The sequence below is a fragment of the Rhopalosiphum padi genome, chromosome 2 (assembly GCF_020882245.1).
Source record: "Rhopalosiphum padi isolate XX-2018 chromosome 2, ASM2088224v1, whole genome shotgun sequence".
Lineage (NCBI taxonomy): Eukaryota > Metazoa > Arthropoda > Insecta > Hemiptera > Aphididae > Rhopalosiphum > Rhopalosiphum padi.
In genome coordinates, this window is record NC_083598.1 from 84,798,780 (window position 1) to 84,817,777 (window position 18,998).

Sequence of the window (18,998 nt, forward strand, 5' to 3'; positions counted from 1 at the left end):
TTATTTACATTGTATCCATAAAATATAAAGCATAATATAATGACAAAAGAATAAAACCATAATAAAGTATAATCTAGTTACCTATTTGTATAATTAAAGCGGCTTTCATTACTTATTTTTAACTAAAATTTTATAACTCATAATTATGATATTTCGCAATAAAATTTAATTTTAATTCAACTATCAATATTTAGTTCAGGGTTTAAATTATTTTTCATTTCTTTATACTTTATAGTGCATAAAAATTAATTTTAATTTTAACTTCCTTATAACTAATAAAGTAATAAAGTAATGAATACAAAATATATTAAACTAACTTAACCCTTTATAAATACTAAATAGTAAAATTTAAATTAATTTTCTGCAAGCTAAAGAGTAAGAACCTCGTGCATAATAATTATTGGTTAAATGTATACTATTATAGGCACTAACTGAATTTTTGACAACAAATAAAAGATTTTTATAAGTGATTTAGTTGAAATCTTAATGTTGAACCAAAAGAGATCTGAAGGGAATACGGGGCTAAGCTCCCACAAGTTCATATTTGAAAATGATTAGCCCAAACTTCAATTTGTTGATTGGTCATGCAGTATGTAGGAACTTATTTTTAATATAAGCTAAAACAAAACATTTTAATAATTCCCCATAGGTACACAGAGTAATGTTATTAACAATAATAGTATACTACTATATTTATATTATTATAAATTACAATACCAGCTAATTACGTTGATTTCTTTTATAAACCTCATACTGGGTATATTATTTAATATAAATATTTTAAATAGAAATAACATAAGTAAATTCTTCATTGAGTAAAAAAAAAAAAAAAAATTGGCTCATATTAATATTGCTTGTGATTTTTTCTTTGTGCCGGACCAGATTCATCCTGGCCTAGATCTTATAATTATTGGCTTCGTGTGGCCATATATAGATAAAAATCCAGGCATTGCACAACATAATATATTAGTTAGTTTAATAGCTAATGGTATGCAATGTAATGGTTATTCAATAAAATTAAGGTACAGCTTTAAATTAGGATTTGGATAAAAGCATGAAGTTCCTATAAAAAAATACAATTCAGTTAATATAAAATGTTCATATATTATATTTTGTTCTACAATTGTAACTAACTCGGTTCATTCATTTTTACTCATAAAACCAATTATCTTTGTTTTGTTTTTCTTAATTTTTGTACAAGGTAATAATATAATCATAATCGATTTCCTGCATACTTAGCACAATTGAAATCTTGTTTTTTAAATATAATTTAAACTTACAATTTAAGTCGGGTATAAATGTATAATAATAGTGATATATAAATATTATTAAACCTTAACTCTCTATATAACAGCGTAAATGATAGGCTACACACACACAGACATATATATATATATATATATTTAATTATATATTATATATATATATATATATATATATATATATATATATATATGTGTATATAATGTATATAATTATTTATATTTAATTTACTATATAATATTATGCTTTTAATATTAATATTTTTTATTTAGTTTATAATAATCAAGAAAGCGCACCAGGAAAAAAAATAATAATAATAATAAAGAAAATTAAACAAAAAAAATTAGAGAGTGAAAAACGTTGAAAATAATAAATTCTTTAATTATTATAATATAAAAAGAAAAAAAATAATAATGATTGTCAGTGGTATTATTATTTTTTTTTTTTTATACATCTAGAACGAGATTTTAGTTTTACGTTCATACAATAAAAATAAACTGTGGTAAGCGACACAAGACGAAAACAAATTAATAATAATAATTAAAATTAATATAAGTAATACAATGTAAAAAATAAAAAACAAATTGGTGTTCATAATTGTCACGGTACTACAGACTAATTGACTCAACAATATTATATATTTATATATAAAAAAAATTATTCTTAGGTTTCATTTAAAACCAAAAAAACACTTTACATAACAAATTTATGGTTAATATTAATTTTTTTGCTTGGTATTACACACATTTAAAAAATATTCTTCATTTTGTTGTATAAAAATAAAAAATTGGGCACCGAATAATAATTGAAAACAATATGAAATTAACTGTCAAACACACACAGACATACACTCAATTTTTATTGCATTTGTGTTAATATTAAAAATTATTTTGGAAATTTTTACAAGAAAAAAATCATAATACAGGCTGAATACTAGTGGCAAAGCACACAGAAAATATTTTTTCTTACTTACATAGTAATAATTTTGATGATAATTATTGATTATTGTTAAAGAATGAAAAATATTTTTTGTGTGTTTAGCCACTGGTTGAACATTCAGTCTTGGTATTTTAGAATATCAATCGGCAACTACAAATTATTAATACAACAGAAATAGTTTGAATAATATATTATATGTGCATACATACATAAATTATATAATTTTTTTTGTTTTAATATTTTTTTTAAATTTTATGTCAACAACACAATAATAATAATAATAATAATAATAATAATAATAATAGTAATAATAATAATAATTTTACAGACCAAACTGGTTATAATTTAAACAATTCTAAATGTATATATATATATATATATTTGTATAATAATGATAATTATTATTTGTTCAAAAGCATATTATTATTTACAATAAATAAATAATTTAATAATTTGGGCGCATTTATTTTTAAAATATAACCTCAAGTAATTATTATATTTGCTTTTATATATTGAATACATAATCATTAGAAAACCATCACAGGGCGGTTTCTTACTGAAACCTTAAACAAACTTGTAGCTAGTGTGGTAAAATTGCTGTTATGGCAACAAAAACAAAAAAAAAACAACAACAAGAAAACAAAAAGAAGAAAATCATCAGGGAGCCACTCGCTTTGGAAACGTATGCAAGAATAACTAGTTGAGATCAAACGAGGTTGTTCCCCCATGGGTATTTTTCATCTTTTTTTAGATTTTCAATATCGTTTCACAAAATTAATAATTTTTATTTTTTTGCTGACCATCATTTGGTAACTTGGATTAATTATTTTAGTCGCATGATCACAACTAATATAATGACATATTTAATGTGTAAAGTGGTAATTGAATAATAACTACTCGGTACCTCTTTCAAAATACACATTACAATTCATTTATTATAACATTGTACCAGGTAAAGTAAAATATAGATGACAATATATGCGCTGTTGACATTCCATAAATCAATACCTTAACTCGTTGATTGGTAACAATAGTTTTTTGTATGCAAATTGTACAGTAGAAACAAAGTGAGAAAGAAAAAGAGAAGTAGGAACAAAATGTCGTATTTGACATTTACCTTTCTAAATAGTTATAAAATACAATTTAAATAATATGTCTTTCAAGTTTTTAGGCTAATAGTAGTTATTTTGTACAGCCTCTGTAGCTTTGACTTTGCACTGGAACTACATACTTTATATTGGTTATTAAAAGTGATTGTTTAATCATAAATAAAATTATTGCAATTTTTTAAAAACTATACTTAAGAATTAATTTTACTTATTAAAAATAAACTAACATTTAAAAAAAAGATGGTGAGTTTTGATTTAAGCTACATTGGCCGTATAGTGCAACTTTAAAAACAACATGATCAAGTTCATAGTTATTATCACAGGCATTAAATATCGATCTAGGTCAAGGTATCGGTGTCTAACGCAGTACTATAAAAATGTTTAATGAGCATCGAGGAAATCAAAGTTGAAGTCACCAAACGTCTGTTGTTTATTGTTAAAACCATTCTTATTATCATTAGCGAGTGGCTGATCAAGGAAATCAAAATTGAAATCACTGGGACTAAATGAATTACGGGGCGGTAATCCATTGTTAGTATTTAGCATAGCCGTTGGATTTGCAACAGGTGCCGGTTGCATTGCTGTGCTTGTCGGCTGATACTGCTGCTGATGTGGGTTTGCTCCATAACCAGAAGCCATGTTACGCTGATAAGGATTGCCAGTATTCATAGTTGCTTGCTGCTGTTGCTGTTGGGTGAACGACTGTTGTTGCTGTGCTCGCATCATGGACGGGTGCTGCTGAGGTGTAGGCTGTTGTTGCTGATGATGATGTTGTGGATGTTGAGAGTGTTGTGGGTGTTGCGGGTGTTGTGGATGTGATGGATGCTGAGGTTGTTGTTGCTGTGGTTGCTGAGAAACCATCTGTGCATTACTAGCCATACGACTTTGGCCACCCCCACCCATTTTAACATTCATCGCTTGGGACATATGAAGATTTACTGACATCTGAAAACATTTCAACATTAAAATTAATGTTAACCAAGGTTGTCTTTTAGGTAAGTTTCTAATTTTGTTAAAGTTTTTATACATAATAACATAAGTTTTGGAAGAATAAAAATATAATAGTAATATCAATTACTTGATTATTTTGTGACTGCATGCTAATATTGGCATGTTGTTGCTGCGTCATAGTTTGCTGTCCATTAGCCATTCTTGCAGACATATGCTGCATTTGTCCAGCCATCAAGTGAACGTTGTTCGGTCCTGTTTGGCAAGTGTTTATATTTGGATTAGCACCACCATAACCTGCACCAATATTGTTTACTGGAGTGTTACCCGCTTGGTTTAAATTGCCGACTAAAAATAAAGTACATATATTAGAAAAGGACAAATAATATAAATAGTACTGTCGATTAGTATTGACAATCATAATAAATCAGTTTAAGTAATTACTTGAAGCTTGGGAAACTGTCGGTCTAAATTGATGCTGTTGGTGCTGGTGTGGTTGAGGTTGTTGTTGATGTGGTTGATGTGGTTGTTGTTGGTGCTGCTGTTGTTGGTGTTGGTGCTGTTGTTGTTGCTGGTGTTGTTGTTGTTGTCTTGCCGCTAACAGTTGTTGCCAATCACTGTTAAATGCTTCTGAGCTGGGTGTGACATTTGGTGGCCGTTGAAGATTCCCTGAGCCTGGGTACATCATATTTCTTTGAACTGATGACATATTACGATCGTAACCACCAGCCATTGGACCTCCACCACCAGTATTAGCCATTTGTGATCGTAGCATAGGTCCTAAAAATGCATTTAAATCTTTAATTTATACTCTACAATTTATTAAAATATAAAGAGTTTTCTTACCTGAAGGTGGAATAGGTTGTTGTTGAATAGGGCGTCTAGATTGAGCACCTTGAGGTAAAGACTGTCGGGCTGATGGTATGTATCCTTGTGCAGGAAACTGGGTTTGGCACATACCCATATTTTGGGCAACATTTAGTTTGTATTCAGGAGGAGGTGGTCGACATCCACCAGGACCCATCATATTCATCTGGTTCTAAATACGTACAAAAATATCAACAAAATTAAAAACAAGTCATGTTTAGAAAGTAATAAATTATAACAATAATCAATGTTAGTGTACACTTACGGGTGTCCTATTCATGTGCTGAGGTAACATGTGATGTTCATTATTCATATTGGGCTGCTGTACATTAGTTGGTGGTCGAATATTGGTTGGACTAGCTCCTGCACTAAGCAGTCTGGCACGCTGTTGTGAGAATGTCATACTCTGTGATTGAGTCATATGCATATAGGACTGTTGTCCGTTGTCTCCACAATTGGAATTATTATAATATTGCTGCATGGACGCACCACAATTTGGCGCTGTAGTCGAAGCGACCGAGGCACTGGTCATAAGTCTCTCTTGGATGGCCTGCCCTTGACCAAAAGCCTACAACAAATAAAATAATTAGAATGTCTCAAAAACGATATCATGATACAGTTTTCATTATATATTCATAGACATTTGGGACAATAATTAGAAAAATTGAATTTTTAACATACATCGCCGGTTGTTGTTTTTAAGTGTCCCGACGACTGCTGTCTATTAAACATAATATTTTCAAAATTGATAACTCGAAAACGAAACCAAAATATGTTAAATAATAATAGCAGTATTACAATATCGTTGCAATAGCTTAAAAAATCTACAATGTGTCAATGTCCACATTTTATCCAAATTTCACGAGTTAACGTCAATAGTTTTGAACCGCAACAATATCTCGTCGAAACACTCACAAGGAGAACAGTGTCAAACGTTTTTGTGTACCTAATAGAAGTTTACCAATCGACCGTAAATAATTGAACTGGGCGAGGTTTAATGGTCTTCTTATAATTAGTTTTCATTTTCAACTAATCGTATGCAATGTGTATGTGTTATTAAAAATAAAAGGAAGACTAATAATAACAACGCTCTAAATTACGCCACGTAACACGCTGTTACTAAAACAATATTGTCATTTGTTTCAGTGATTATTATTTATTACCCGACAAAAACAATAATTTTATTATAATATGCGTAACGTTATTATATCAGAGACTAACGTCGTACGTAACCTAGACGCGCGGCATTCGAAATGATAAAATACAATAAAATATTAAAATATAAATAATATAATAATACAATATTGAATTACCTATCGAATTATTGTTATTACAATATTATAATATACAACGACCGAATACAGCAATAATCATTGGGCGAAAGACAATTGTAATAATATTGTACGTTATATAAGGGGAAAAAAATCGAAAGAAATGTTTCCGGTTTGTTTCTACGTGAACGCGGGCATTAGTAACAATAATAGGTAACGGCTAGGCGGGAAAAGGAGTGGACGATGACGAACACCACCGGCGAGTCCGAATAATATATGTTTTTGATCCAAAACGCACGCGCGCTTTTTTAATGAACCGAACGCCACACCACATCAAGGACGGGAATCGAAAATTAAAATTATTTATTTTTTGTATTGCGTACTACCTGTGGGAATTAATAAAAGATGGAAAAAAAAAGTATCGGTATTGGTTTCGTTATTCCGCCGGATAATTATTATCCTTGAACGTCGCAGTTAATTTATGTCAACGAGCGAGCGTAGTGATATGGTGGTGGTGGTGGTGGTGTTAGGTAGAAACGACGATTTTCGACCGACAGTTTTATAAAATTATTATTATTTTTTTTTTTAATCGCGTGTATAATTTTTTATTATTCCTGAACGCGACGGCAAATGGTAGTCGCGTTATTATAATAAATAAATGCAGGAAGTCGACATTGTCTTGCATAATAAGCCATCGATGGCTATGGTGGCGGAGGTGGTGGCGGTGGTGGTGGTGGTAGTGACTGGTGGTGATGGCAGTGACGGTACCCGCGCGCGTATACACCGCGAGCACATAATACACGCGCGTTACAAATATTACACTGTTGCCAACACACACCCGCCGCCGCCGCTAGGATGACACTTGGATTTAATTAAAAAACCATTACGAACACGGACACGGCCTCCTCGCAAGTCCTGTCCTATACGTATAGTACATACGCGCGATATACGGAGTTTTGATAGACTTTTAGAATGCACATACGTGTCGGCGACACAGTGACAGTCGGACCGGAGGTTTCTTCTTCAGTGATGTTCATTTTTTTAACGGCCAAACTATTTAGGCCGAAATAATTAAGCTAATAATAATAATCCTAATCGAACGGGAGACTATACGTAGTGCGAAGAGTGACGGGAGAGAGAGAGAGAAAACGAAATACCGTATTGTCGAGTGCCCTCCCCCCCCCTCTTCACTCCCACCACGAAATCCTTAGGTTGCTGGTGCCGAAGTCATGATGACGGCGACAACGATGCGATTAGACATTAGCACGGCCGAAACGTGAACTATTTTTTCTCTCTCTATACACACACATATATATATATAATATGCGTGCGTTGAATAACTGCTGTTACTTCATCCGAGAGGAGAAAGCCGACACAGGAAGTGGACTAGAAGAAAAAATAATACATACAAACCACACAGTGTACACACGAATAACATCGCATGATCCGTACGCGACGACATTATCCCGTGTGCCCGAGATACACAACACGAGCGTTGCACGTATACCAATAAACTTTGGATAACATTATGGAATATATGGTCAGCTCAGGAGTGAGATGTATAATACGGCGGGGGAGGATGCGGGAGAGAGGTGAAGAGAGAAACGCGTGCGGATTGAAGAGGTATGCGACGAATACACACAACGCTTCGCCCACTCGAACCTCCGCGATGTTATATCGATAATAATATGACTTTCGAGTGGATAACATAACACAACACACCATACACGAACAAAACAATATTATTATATAATATACACATGGACCACCACTCGAACGAAAAGTATACCTAATAGAATTATATGACGACGACAAATTATCTTAATCGTTTTCGTAGTGGACTGAAGTATAATATTATATTATGGTATACAGTATACACTATATATAATAATATATATCGTTACTAAATTTCAACAATGTGATCTGACCTGTCGTGGATTTTTTATATTGTTGAAAATTGGTAAAATTGTAAAATCGGTTCCAATAAACGACGTAAAATCGACAAAGTTAGCAACCAAAATAATAATATCGACAAATATTATAATGTCTTACAAACGTACGACAAGATAAATTTATAATCAGCTGTTCCAATTGTTAGTAATAACCTTTAATAAAAGATAAAATTGGCCTAATATCAAAATTCAAGCGAATTATGAGTATGTAAAATATTAAAATTTATAAATGCTCATCTCACTTAAAAACCAAAAAATGCCACGAAAAAAAACCAATAGTCCCACTGGATTACCTTAAAGTTTGATAATAGGTCAATTCAGTGTTATTAAAGCGTACTATGCGAAGTTGAAACTATCGAATACAAATTTACCAAGTCGTATACGACGGAAAGACAACACGTGCGGCGTCATCTTGATTAATTGTCCACAATATATATACGACCGTTAATTACCTGTTGTTGGCCTTGTTGACTGACGTGCACTTGTTGGGACTGGGCCATTTGGAACGAGCTGGTTACCACGTCCGGACTGGCGGCGTTGGGCTGTTGCGGGGACAGAACGCCCGCCGAGGCAGCACCCGGCGACGGCGTTATCCTGCGGGCCGCCGACACGGGATACTGAGGACTTCCGTGGCCGTTATACTGATTGTACCGGGACTGGGGCGACTGGAGGGGTTGCTGTTGCTGCTGTTGGGACGTGGGTGGTGGTGGCAACTGTTGTTTCTGTTGTCGCTGCGTCGCCACCGTCGGTTGCTGTTGCTGTTGTTGCTGTTGTTGTTGTTGCTGTTGCGGTGGCTGCTGCTGCTGTTGCTTCATCCTGGGCTTGGGCGGTTCTTGGGGATGGTAATAGTTGTTGTTCTCCTGCTGTTGCTTTTCCTGTTGTTGCTGCTGCTGGTGGTACATGGAGTTAACCGGTGACATCATGTTATAGCCATTCGGGTTGGGAGTGCCCACGGGAGTGCTGGGCGAGTGTATGAAGTCGGGCACGGAACCGGGTGACTGGTAAGGGAAATCGTAACCACACTTGTCCGGCCTCTGCTGCTGGTTGTTGTGCTGTTCGGCCAACTGTTTTAGCGTCTCAGCGGCCACGCAATTTGAATAATTATTGTTGCCACCGCCACCGCCACCGCCACCGCGCTGTTGCTGCTGCTGGTGTTGCTGCTGCTGTTGTTGTTGATGTTGTTGTTGTTGGTGTACTTGCTGCTGCTGGTGGTGTTGGTCGTAGGGCGACTTAACCGGTGGCGTGCACCTGGCATCGGGTTCTGTCTTTATGGGGCGCTTGTCACACAGGTCCACCTGGTTGAAGTCGGCCGGCGTGATGCCCTCGCTGTTGAGATCCGATATGATCTCGGTCAACGTGTCTGTATCGACATCTAACATAGGTTCGTTGGTGTTATTGTTGATGAATGACAGGTCATTCAGGTCACCGTCACCCGGGAAGTCCATCAGGTCTGGTTGCTCTTGCTTGCATTCGTGCATCGGATGGTCAGTCGGTGGGCCAGTCGCCCCCGCTGCACCCCCTGTTGGAATACCACCACCGCCGGACGCAGTGGGCACGGTACCGCCACCCGCGCCCGGGCCCCCGCCCGCCGACTGTTTCGTGGTCACGTCGCTCTGCACTGACGTGTTGACCGACGTGAGGGTCAGGTTGGTGGAGATCTGTGCGTTATGCTGATGTTCACTGGTGCTAAACTCAAGTTCCTGCACGATTTTCACACTGAACTTGGCATTGTTACTCGCGTCGTTTTTGGCATGAGGAGACTGTTGCTGTTGCTGTTGCTGCTGCTGCTGTTGCTGTTGTTGCTGTTGCTGTTGCTGCTGCTGAGGACCGCCCCCGACTCCGTTGTTACCGCATGGCGGAATGGGTACGCACTTAGGTGGCGCCGGCATACCGTCATGGTATACGCCATCCGACCCGTCCATGTCTTCACTGGATGGTCTTTTGGTGCCGAATTTCTGCAAAAATAGTAAAAAAAAAAGTTTTAAAACCCGATAATAGTTCATATATTGTATACATAACACAAAATTGTTGTTTGCGCGCGCGTATATCGTTCAAAAAAGGTACGATACGATAATAAAAGTTCGAAAGTTTTTCCTTGTTATTTGGCAGTTCCGGAACGTGACACAAAGGACATATCCAACTATAATACTATTATAGTGTAATAATACTACTTTCACCGTGAACGGACGTAGCGGTTGTCGTTGGGGGAGTGAAGACGACGACGTATCGTTCTCTGTACGAATGTATGTATATATAGTAATAACATATGCATAATGCATAAAATATATAAAATCTAAAACCCGTAATTAATCCATAATGTTTAAGTCGTAGAGATTTTTTTAATACATAGATATATATTGTGAACGAAGAGCGAGATTTAATTAATGATTGAGGAGTTATGCAAAACGCCAAAGAATGTTGGCCTACTTTTTGTCACAAGCCTGTGTACTGTTCCCGCGCAATCATATACACAATGTTATTATACAGTGTTCCCCAGTCGAATGTCGAAACGCCGTGTAGCAAATGGACACTATCATATACAACAGTTAGGTGGTATACGTATAACCAGACACAATACTCGGATCACATTTTAGGACACATATTATTCTAGTATATATGTTAAAAAATTTTCCCTATCAGTTTAACCACTCGTTAACTATGTTTGGATAGACATTATTGAATTACTGGGCAAACACATCAGAAGACGATTGTCTTATTATTATACTAATAGCGTACCAGTAGCACCAGAGCTGTTAAACGGTCATCAACCTGCATCTGGACAGAGAGGCGGTAGTAGTGGCGGCGGTGGCCGCCGCTTGCATACAATTTTTTTCTAATAAGTCAATTTCTGACGGTTGCCTTCGTGATTATTTTTCACTGAGAATTACAAGACAGGAAAAATCCTAATAATAATACAGAGAATATTTATCATTTTGCTTTTGATAACAATTAGAAAATAACAAGATTTTGGAACAAGAAATTATTTAAAGCACATTACGAATATTTACAATCATAATACGTATATATTATACTTTAAAATAAAAAATTCTACGGTATTTTTGTGTCGATTAAACAGAGTATGATGATCACACGACATGATGATACTTATTAATATAACTATCAATAATAACATTGGCGGGAACTTTTTTGCGCGCAAACCTTTTTTGGCATCATGAATGGTTTCAAACGAACCGCGGTAAAGTCATGTCAGTTATATATACCCGATAATTTCGACCAAGTCTCTAATCTTTATCTCTCTCTCTCACACACACACACACACATGCATACATACATACATACACGTAAATAAATATATTTTTTTTTTTATCAAAAACCTAAGTAGGTCATATACGTTAAGAATTCGCATATTCATTCACCGGACACACATATAATATACACGCACCAAGTACACGACCGTTACCTCGCTGCAAGGTTCGTTTTTTTTTTTTTTTTATTTCTAGCGTGTACATAATATCGTAACACGGTGCAGTTATTATAAATACACGTTCAGCATGTGTAATGGTCGTCGCGAATGACGCGCCACACACACACACCATATAGTATATATATATATATATATTATATATACATATTTATATACACACGACTATATTATGTACATATATATATAAATACACACACATAGTAACGCCGCGCAGAGGGTTAATCAATACCGGTCGACTGAGGCGGCGGAGCTTTCCGTCTTTATGTATATACGGTGGCGGCGGCGGCAGCGTCGTCGCCGTCGTCCGTCTGTTCGTCCAACCCCACTCGCCCCGCGCGTGTGCATATATACATATATATATTTATATATAGGCCTGACGGGGTGAAATCCCGTTCACACACACATATATATATACAATATTTTGCTAAAACGAATATCAAAATGAACTTAATTTCCCGTCTGCCGTAACGACAGAGTCCCCCCCACCCTCGATATAGTTGGACACGATAGTGACGATCTCAAATCGATCGCAAGAGAATAACCAATAAACGACCGTCGACGTACATCGCGCGATTTATCCGGTCGTGCGGGGTCAGGTTCTCGGTGTCATCTCGGACCAAACGATATTATTATAATAATTAATATTACATATTTGGCACGAGACGACGACGACAATATTATATTATCGTACTTATAATATCACGTTGTAAGACACACGATTACGTGATCGAGACACGTTTTTTTTTTTTTTTTTTTGGCTCGCGCGGCTAATGGATTTTCCTACTGTCCCCCCCCCCAAAAAAAAAACACGTTTTTGCGGAAATTCGATTTGAATTTAAAAAATAAAAAACGACGCGTGCCTTACGCGGTTACGGTGTTCGCGCACAGTTCGTACACGCGGCACCACACGTGTGGCGTCATGTGGTCCGTCCATCCATCCGTCCGGCGTCGCCGTCGCGTTTCTCGCGGGACAGCGCAAGCGTCTTGTGCGCATCGGCCGTGTGTCGACGTCTCTTATAACCACCGCCGCCAACGCGCCACCGCGCCACCGCCGACGCCAAAACCCCCCGCGCGCGCGACGCCACATATCGTCGCCGAGACAACCACCCCGCCGCCGGACCGACCGTAACTGTTGCCTACACGGCGCGCCGTCCAATTACGCATATTGACGCCACAGCAGCAGCAACCACCGCCGCCGCCGCCGCCGCCACCACTCATTCAACAACGACGACGACGACGGCGGCGTCGGGCGATAGAGACTGCGTCAAAAGAAGAGAGCACACGCTGGCGCACTAGGCATCGGTTTGTTTTCGCACGGCCGTGAAACGGTCAGAGTCCGCGAATTAAAACGCGACAGATAAAAGTCGAAATCAATCGATGCGAGTGAATGGGGGGGGGGGACGAACGGTGAAAAAAAAAGAGATCAGGGAAATTCGTCGCGACGTTTCTATGACCGGAAAACGACTATTTATCAAATCCGTTTTCTACATAATTATGTCATCGTCGACGGCTAATTATTCGATTGCGATTTCTTGACGAACTATATATTATAGGGCCTATAATATAATAATATATAGGCTATAGCTTGCGTATATTATAGGTGTACACATAACATCAGCTTCACGAACAATGTGCGGTATTATATTTATAGCACCCGCCTACACCGGGAGAGTCGAGATCACACATGTACGTCGTCCAAACTATGCGATAAGTGAACGCGATTGAAGTGTGTTAGAACAATATAAATTAAAAAAAAAAAAAAATTACGAATTGTACAAAAAAAAATCGAAACATACATACCAATTTTTTAAACTAAACTTATTCTATCGCGGGAAGAAAAAATATTGAATTTAATTACGTAAATATGGCTATATAGATTAAAAATAATATAACATTTATCTATTGACAAAATGTAACAAATCAATTAACACGTACTCGTGCATGATGAGCAGCTATAGCTATCGTTAATATAACGTTACCCGCAGACTAAATCATTTTAAAACACCATAACTAAAGACTATATTATCATAAGTGAACGTTAATAAAAAAAATATATTCACCCAACGTATACTATGGTATTATATTATATAATGAGCCATTTGGTTATAAATGGATATTCTTTAGAATTGTCATTTCTTTTTAATTGCATACGACGAAACTTCATTCTGTTCTGGTGATATAAAATTAAAAGTCTTGGCAAGTGCTGTTTCTGACAGTATTTGAAATTAATTGACCATCATTACAATAAGAAAAAAACTTAAATAAAATGAAATGAACAAATTGAAATAAAAGGGTAAAAGAAGAAGAGAATCTGAAGAAAATGGTTTCGGTAGAAAAGTTAATTTCACCATAGTAACGTCCTTTCATAAAATTTATGTTTATATTCAAGTTTACTCGAGGTACGTAGGTACCCCACGCAAAAAATATTACTAGATTGTAACGTTACCTATTGAACACTGGTTCGTATTGAAATATTTATCTAAAAAGATATTTGCACAATACCTACTATGCAATTATTTAATAGAAATTATTGTAAAGGCGTTTATGTTGCAGACTACCTCGGATATTTTCTATCCAATATTGGTATTGGCCAGTAATTTATGTAATTCTAATCATAATACGTACTATACAAATACCAAATATATACTAAAAAATATGTTTGCTAAATGCTAATCGAATTGGTGGTGGGTGTACAAAAGTTGAAAAATTAAAATAGATTAGCGATACTTTTGACGTTTTTATGAACAGTTTTTATTTATTTATTTTTTCTCAATATATATTAATGTTACTAAGACATGTATTATAAACACAGACATTTAAAAGCCCACAAAATGTAACGATTTTAATTAGTTAATAATGTGACTATGTGAGTGAATTATATTTTACACATAATATGTAAACAAATTTATTTTTAAAATCCAAAACTATTTACACTAATATTATAACATTGTAATCTGTAAATGATATTTGAATTGAAATATTTGTGTACTTAGAAATACTAGATTAAATGCGGTCGAACGTTTTTTATGTATATCAAAAACAAATAACTAGTAAATAGATATAATATTCAATTTGTTTAAACTAAAAAAAAAAATAACCTACAATGTAAACGGAGGCAACAGTAACAGCAACGTCGGTGATAAATAGAAATGGAATAAAGATTATAGCATGTATAATCATACTCGGGAGAAAGGTACCTGCGCAATATGCTCAATGTGCATACAAGACGATATAAATTTCTTGTAGGTACCTACATAATATTATACCGTTAACTTATTTCTGGTCGCTAAAATCTGATACGAATAATATCGTAGTTTATATATTATATTTACATATTAAATTCAAGATGGTAAAAATAAATAATTATAATTATTATAGACTATCTAGTATCTATACTTCAACTGTTGAAAACCTTTTTTTATTAGGTACGATTTTATTCCTTATATTATAATATTTAAGTAAAAACGTAACGAAACTTGGTGCCCGAAAATTAATAAATATATTCAGAATCATATTGGTCAGCGATTATTAATAGCGTTTTGCCGTTTTCGCAGGATTATATTTTCGTACACGCTGTTTATCTAATGCATAGACGTTTTAAAACATGTTTATAAAAAAAAAAATTCGTTCGTTACCGTCTATAGAACCAAGGAAAATGAGAATTGATGCCAGTTTATTATTTTAAACTACGACTGAACATTATATATCGATAAAGTTTTGCAAAGATAATTTACATGTAATATTGATTACATTATAGAAGTACTTATAGTAAACCGCGCGTATCAGACCGCAATTTAAATCTTAAGATCTTAAAAGGGGATTTATCGAGGCTACTTTTAATCTTTTATAATATTCGTAATGTTGCTATACGCGTTTTGAAATAATTATTTCATACTCCCGCGCGTGTTGATTTCCACGTCAATGCGTACCTACCACACAATAATAATCGAGTTATGAAAGATAAAACAGTTGCTTAAATAGTAAAACTTGAGGAGCACTATTAAAACACTCGAAGCATACGGAATCAATGAGGTACATTTTTTATGGAAATGTTCACGCAGTTTTCATCAACAAAAATACATCGTCTACTGTGTTTTGGTTATGTGTGTGAACGCAGTTTACGATTAAACGATATCACTTGATAATATTACATTATATTTGTGGGGATGACGAGAACGGGCATAGTATAAGTACACTAGTGTATAAACTATATACTGGTAAAGTAGGTATCATCGAGAGGGACCGCCGCCGAGTGGCTTTTCGCGTTCAACAGTGAGGGGAGAGAGCGCGCTCGAAAATGTATTATATTATACACACACACAAGTAATACAAAGGTTAACACAATAATTGTATCTCTCAAACGCGCATACCTATAATGTAACAGCTACCACCGAACTATACACCACACACACACACACACACACACACATGGATTGGCCAACCGGGAAAATTTAAATACAAGCACAACACGGCGACGTAATATTTGTTTTCCGCTCGAAAGTCAAACAGACGTAATAGTTTTTTTTATTTTTTTTCATCGCTTGTCGTCGTCGCGTCACCGCCAACGTCATCGCTCCGATTTATTTATACCTATATAAGTCCAATAACATAACATTATATACCTACATTATTATACTATTATTATTCTTATTTGAGCGAGAATCGTACGCAAAATTACAAAATTCGTTATTTTCTCTTCCAAACACCGTGCAGTTATTGTCTTTTAACCTCGGACTGTTTAAACACAGTTGCGACACTTCCCCGCCACCCCCGCGTGCCTCGGTCGTCGCACAGTTTCGTGTATAATGTTATGAGCGTGTCGCAACCTCGACCGCGGCGCGCAACGTAATTTCATTTCATTTTTTAAATCCATAGTAATTTATATTATGCGCGCACACTTGTGTACATATATTAGAGTACGCCGTAATATTTATATTATGATATGATGTTATTAAATTATTTTCCTATAGTAATCGAAATTTGGCGTAACGCCGCTACACACACTACGGTGGCCCCAAAAAAAAAAAAAAAAAAAAACGGAATAAATCTCATATTATCGTTTACGAGAGTCGGAAAAACGAGAAAATAATCGTCGCGACCGGAGGCACCTGTCTTGTGGATTTTCGTTACCTATACACGGCCCGATTATTTTTAATATTATTGTCGACAGTACCTATAGCCTTCTTCTTCTAGAAATTTCATATTATATTATTATTATTATTATTATTATTACGAGGGCTTGTTGAATGCACGTTGCACATGCAGACACGGGCGGACGAACGGAAAACGACGGCGGCGGTGACGAATAACAATAAAAACGAACGTCGCGTTATTGTATTATGTCGAAGGGGATGTGTGGCGGAGAGTGAGCTGCTGCAGCTGCGGATATTCAATATTGGCACCCTTTGACCCCCACCTATTAACGAGGAGGATAATAATATGTGTGCGCACAGAGTGCTGCCGGCGACGACGACGACGAGGGATTGCCGTGCGCGCCGACGATCGCTCTGTATGCAGTGTGTCGGCGACGGTCCCCTTCTTCCCGGCCGCGTATGTAATATACGGAGAGAGCGCCGCGCACGCACGCACACAATACTCTACTACTACTACTACTACTATTACGGGTACAGTACGCGCTCCATAATATACGACTATAATATATTATAATAATAATAATAATAATAATAGTATTAACACACACACACACGGACCCGCGCGGCTTACGAGTACGCATAATAATATATTATAACGACGACGACGACAAAGGGAATACACATAAACACACGCGCACGCGCAGATATCATATTAGAGTACACCTCTTCACCACCAAAGTCCGAAGAGGGTATATATGATGATATTATATACTATTATTTTATTTTACGCGGTAAAACCACACCGACGCAGCGCAGAGGAGAAACACACATTTCGACCGACCGTCTCAGTCATATTGTGTGGCTGTGTGTTTATGTGTGTGTGTGTGTGTGTGTGACGTGTGTTTACCCGCCGTACGACAGCCGCATACCTGAGTCGTTGTAGGTATAAAATATTATTTCGTCGTCTACCTTACCTTTTCAAACGTGAACGTACCGACGACGGTGTACGAGTAGTGTATATGACGTAAATCGACCGATTTCGATGTATAATAATAATATTGCCTGCAATGTTATGGATTGTTTCGACATGGGTACCTAATATACTAATATGTATATGATACGCGCTAGGCGAGGGATATAGAACGACTTGTGTTGTAGTGGTTGTGTGCGTTTACCCTACTGTGCCAAAACACGCGTATTGCTATTGTAAACACACTATTATTGTTATTAGCTGGGCAGAGAACATATTATTATATAAGCATATAGTCCTAAAAAAAACACCAAATACGAGTGAACACTTATGAAATTAAACCCCTAATAAAATATTCTGCAAAAATAACCACTACACATTGTTTTCTAGCGCTGCATGCCTAATTAATATCAAAAATAAATAACGACGACGACGACGAAATAAAACAAGGCCAATATCATGTCGGTTCGAATAATCAATCGACCAATAGCCGTATCCAACGTCAGTGCTTTCACACAATCTAAGGACTTTTTGGCGTCTAGCGGACAAACTTAATGATTATACGTCATTTAAAATAAAACGTACGAAAATATTCCAAAATAATAATAATAAATTAATAAATATCTATGACTCAAAAAATACCTAAATATGCAACATAAAATTACATATTATCTGGCTTTGCCTCGACATGAAACAAATTTGTTTCTAACCGACTTTTTTTTACCGATTGCGCAAAACAAATATGCAAATGCTACGAATCCTGTGCCCTAATTATTATCATTATATTTATATAATATACATGTGTGTAATGCGTATGTAACTGTGCGCGCAGCGGCCCGTAAACGCGACACACTGGCAAGCAATGAGTGGGAAAAAAAATTAAAAACCATTTTTGATTCGATCCGAGTCGAATAATACTATAGTAATAGGTTAGGTAGTTATATTGTTATTTATTTATTCTCGAACCCGATCGGCCGGCTTTACGGCGCACGGTGACGGCAGCGACACACGCGACGTCAACGGAACTACAAAACAACGACGGTCGTTCGGCAAACAACTCGGCGGCGGCATCATCGCGAAACACCGTTATCGCCGCGCAAAAATGTGATACACCGGCCCCGTGGAAATCGTCGGAAACGCA

At 36.1% G+C, this 18,998-nt stretch overlaps 1 protein-coding gene across 1 annotated transcript in view; it reads right to left on the minus strand.

Moving 5' to 3' along the window:
• Positions 1 to 1,084: 1,084 nt before the first annotated feature.
• LOC132922588 (neurogenic protein mastermind-like) overlaps positions 1,085 to 18,998 on the minus strand; it is a 33,305-nt gene continuing 15,391 nt past the window's right edge. The window contains exons 3-8 of the mRNA XM_060986169.1: positions 8,802 to 10,304; positions 5,392 to 5,694; positions 5,106 to 5,298; positions 4,704 to 5,039; positions 4,390 to 4,607; positions 1,085 to 4,256 (exon numbers count right to left, since the gene is read on the minus strand). Of these exons, the coding sequence (XP_060842152.1) occupies positions 3,693 to 4,256; positions 4,390 to 4,607; positions 4,704 to 5,039; positions 5,106 to 5,298; positions 5,392 to 5,694; positions 8,802 to 10,304 (3,117 nt within the window). The 3' untranslated portion in view covers positions 1,085 to 3,692. The remainder of the gene's footprint in view (positions 4,257 to 4,389; positions 4,608 to 4,703; positions 5,040 to 5,105; positions 5,299 to 5,391; positions 5,695 to 8,801; positions 10,305 to 18,998) is intronic.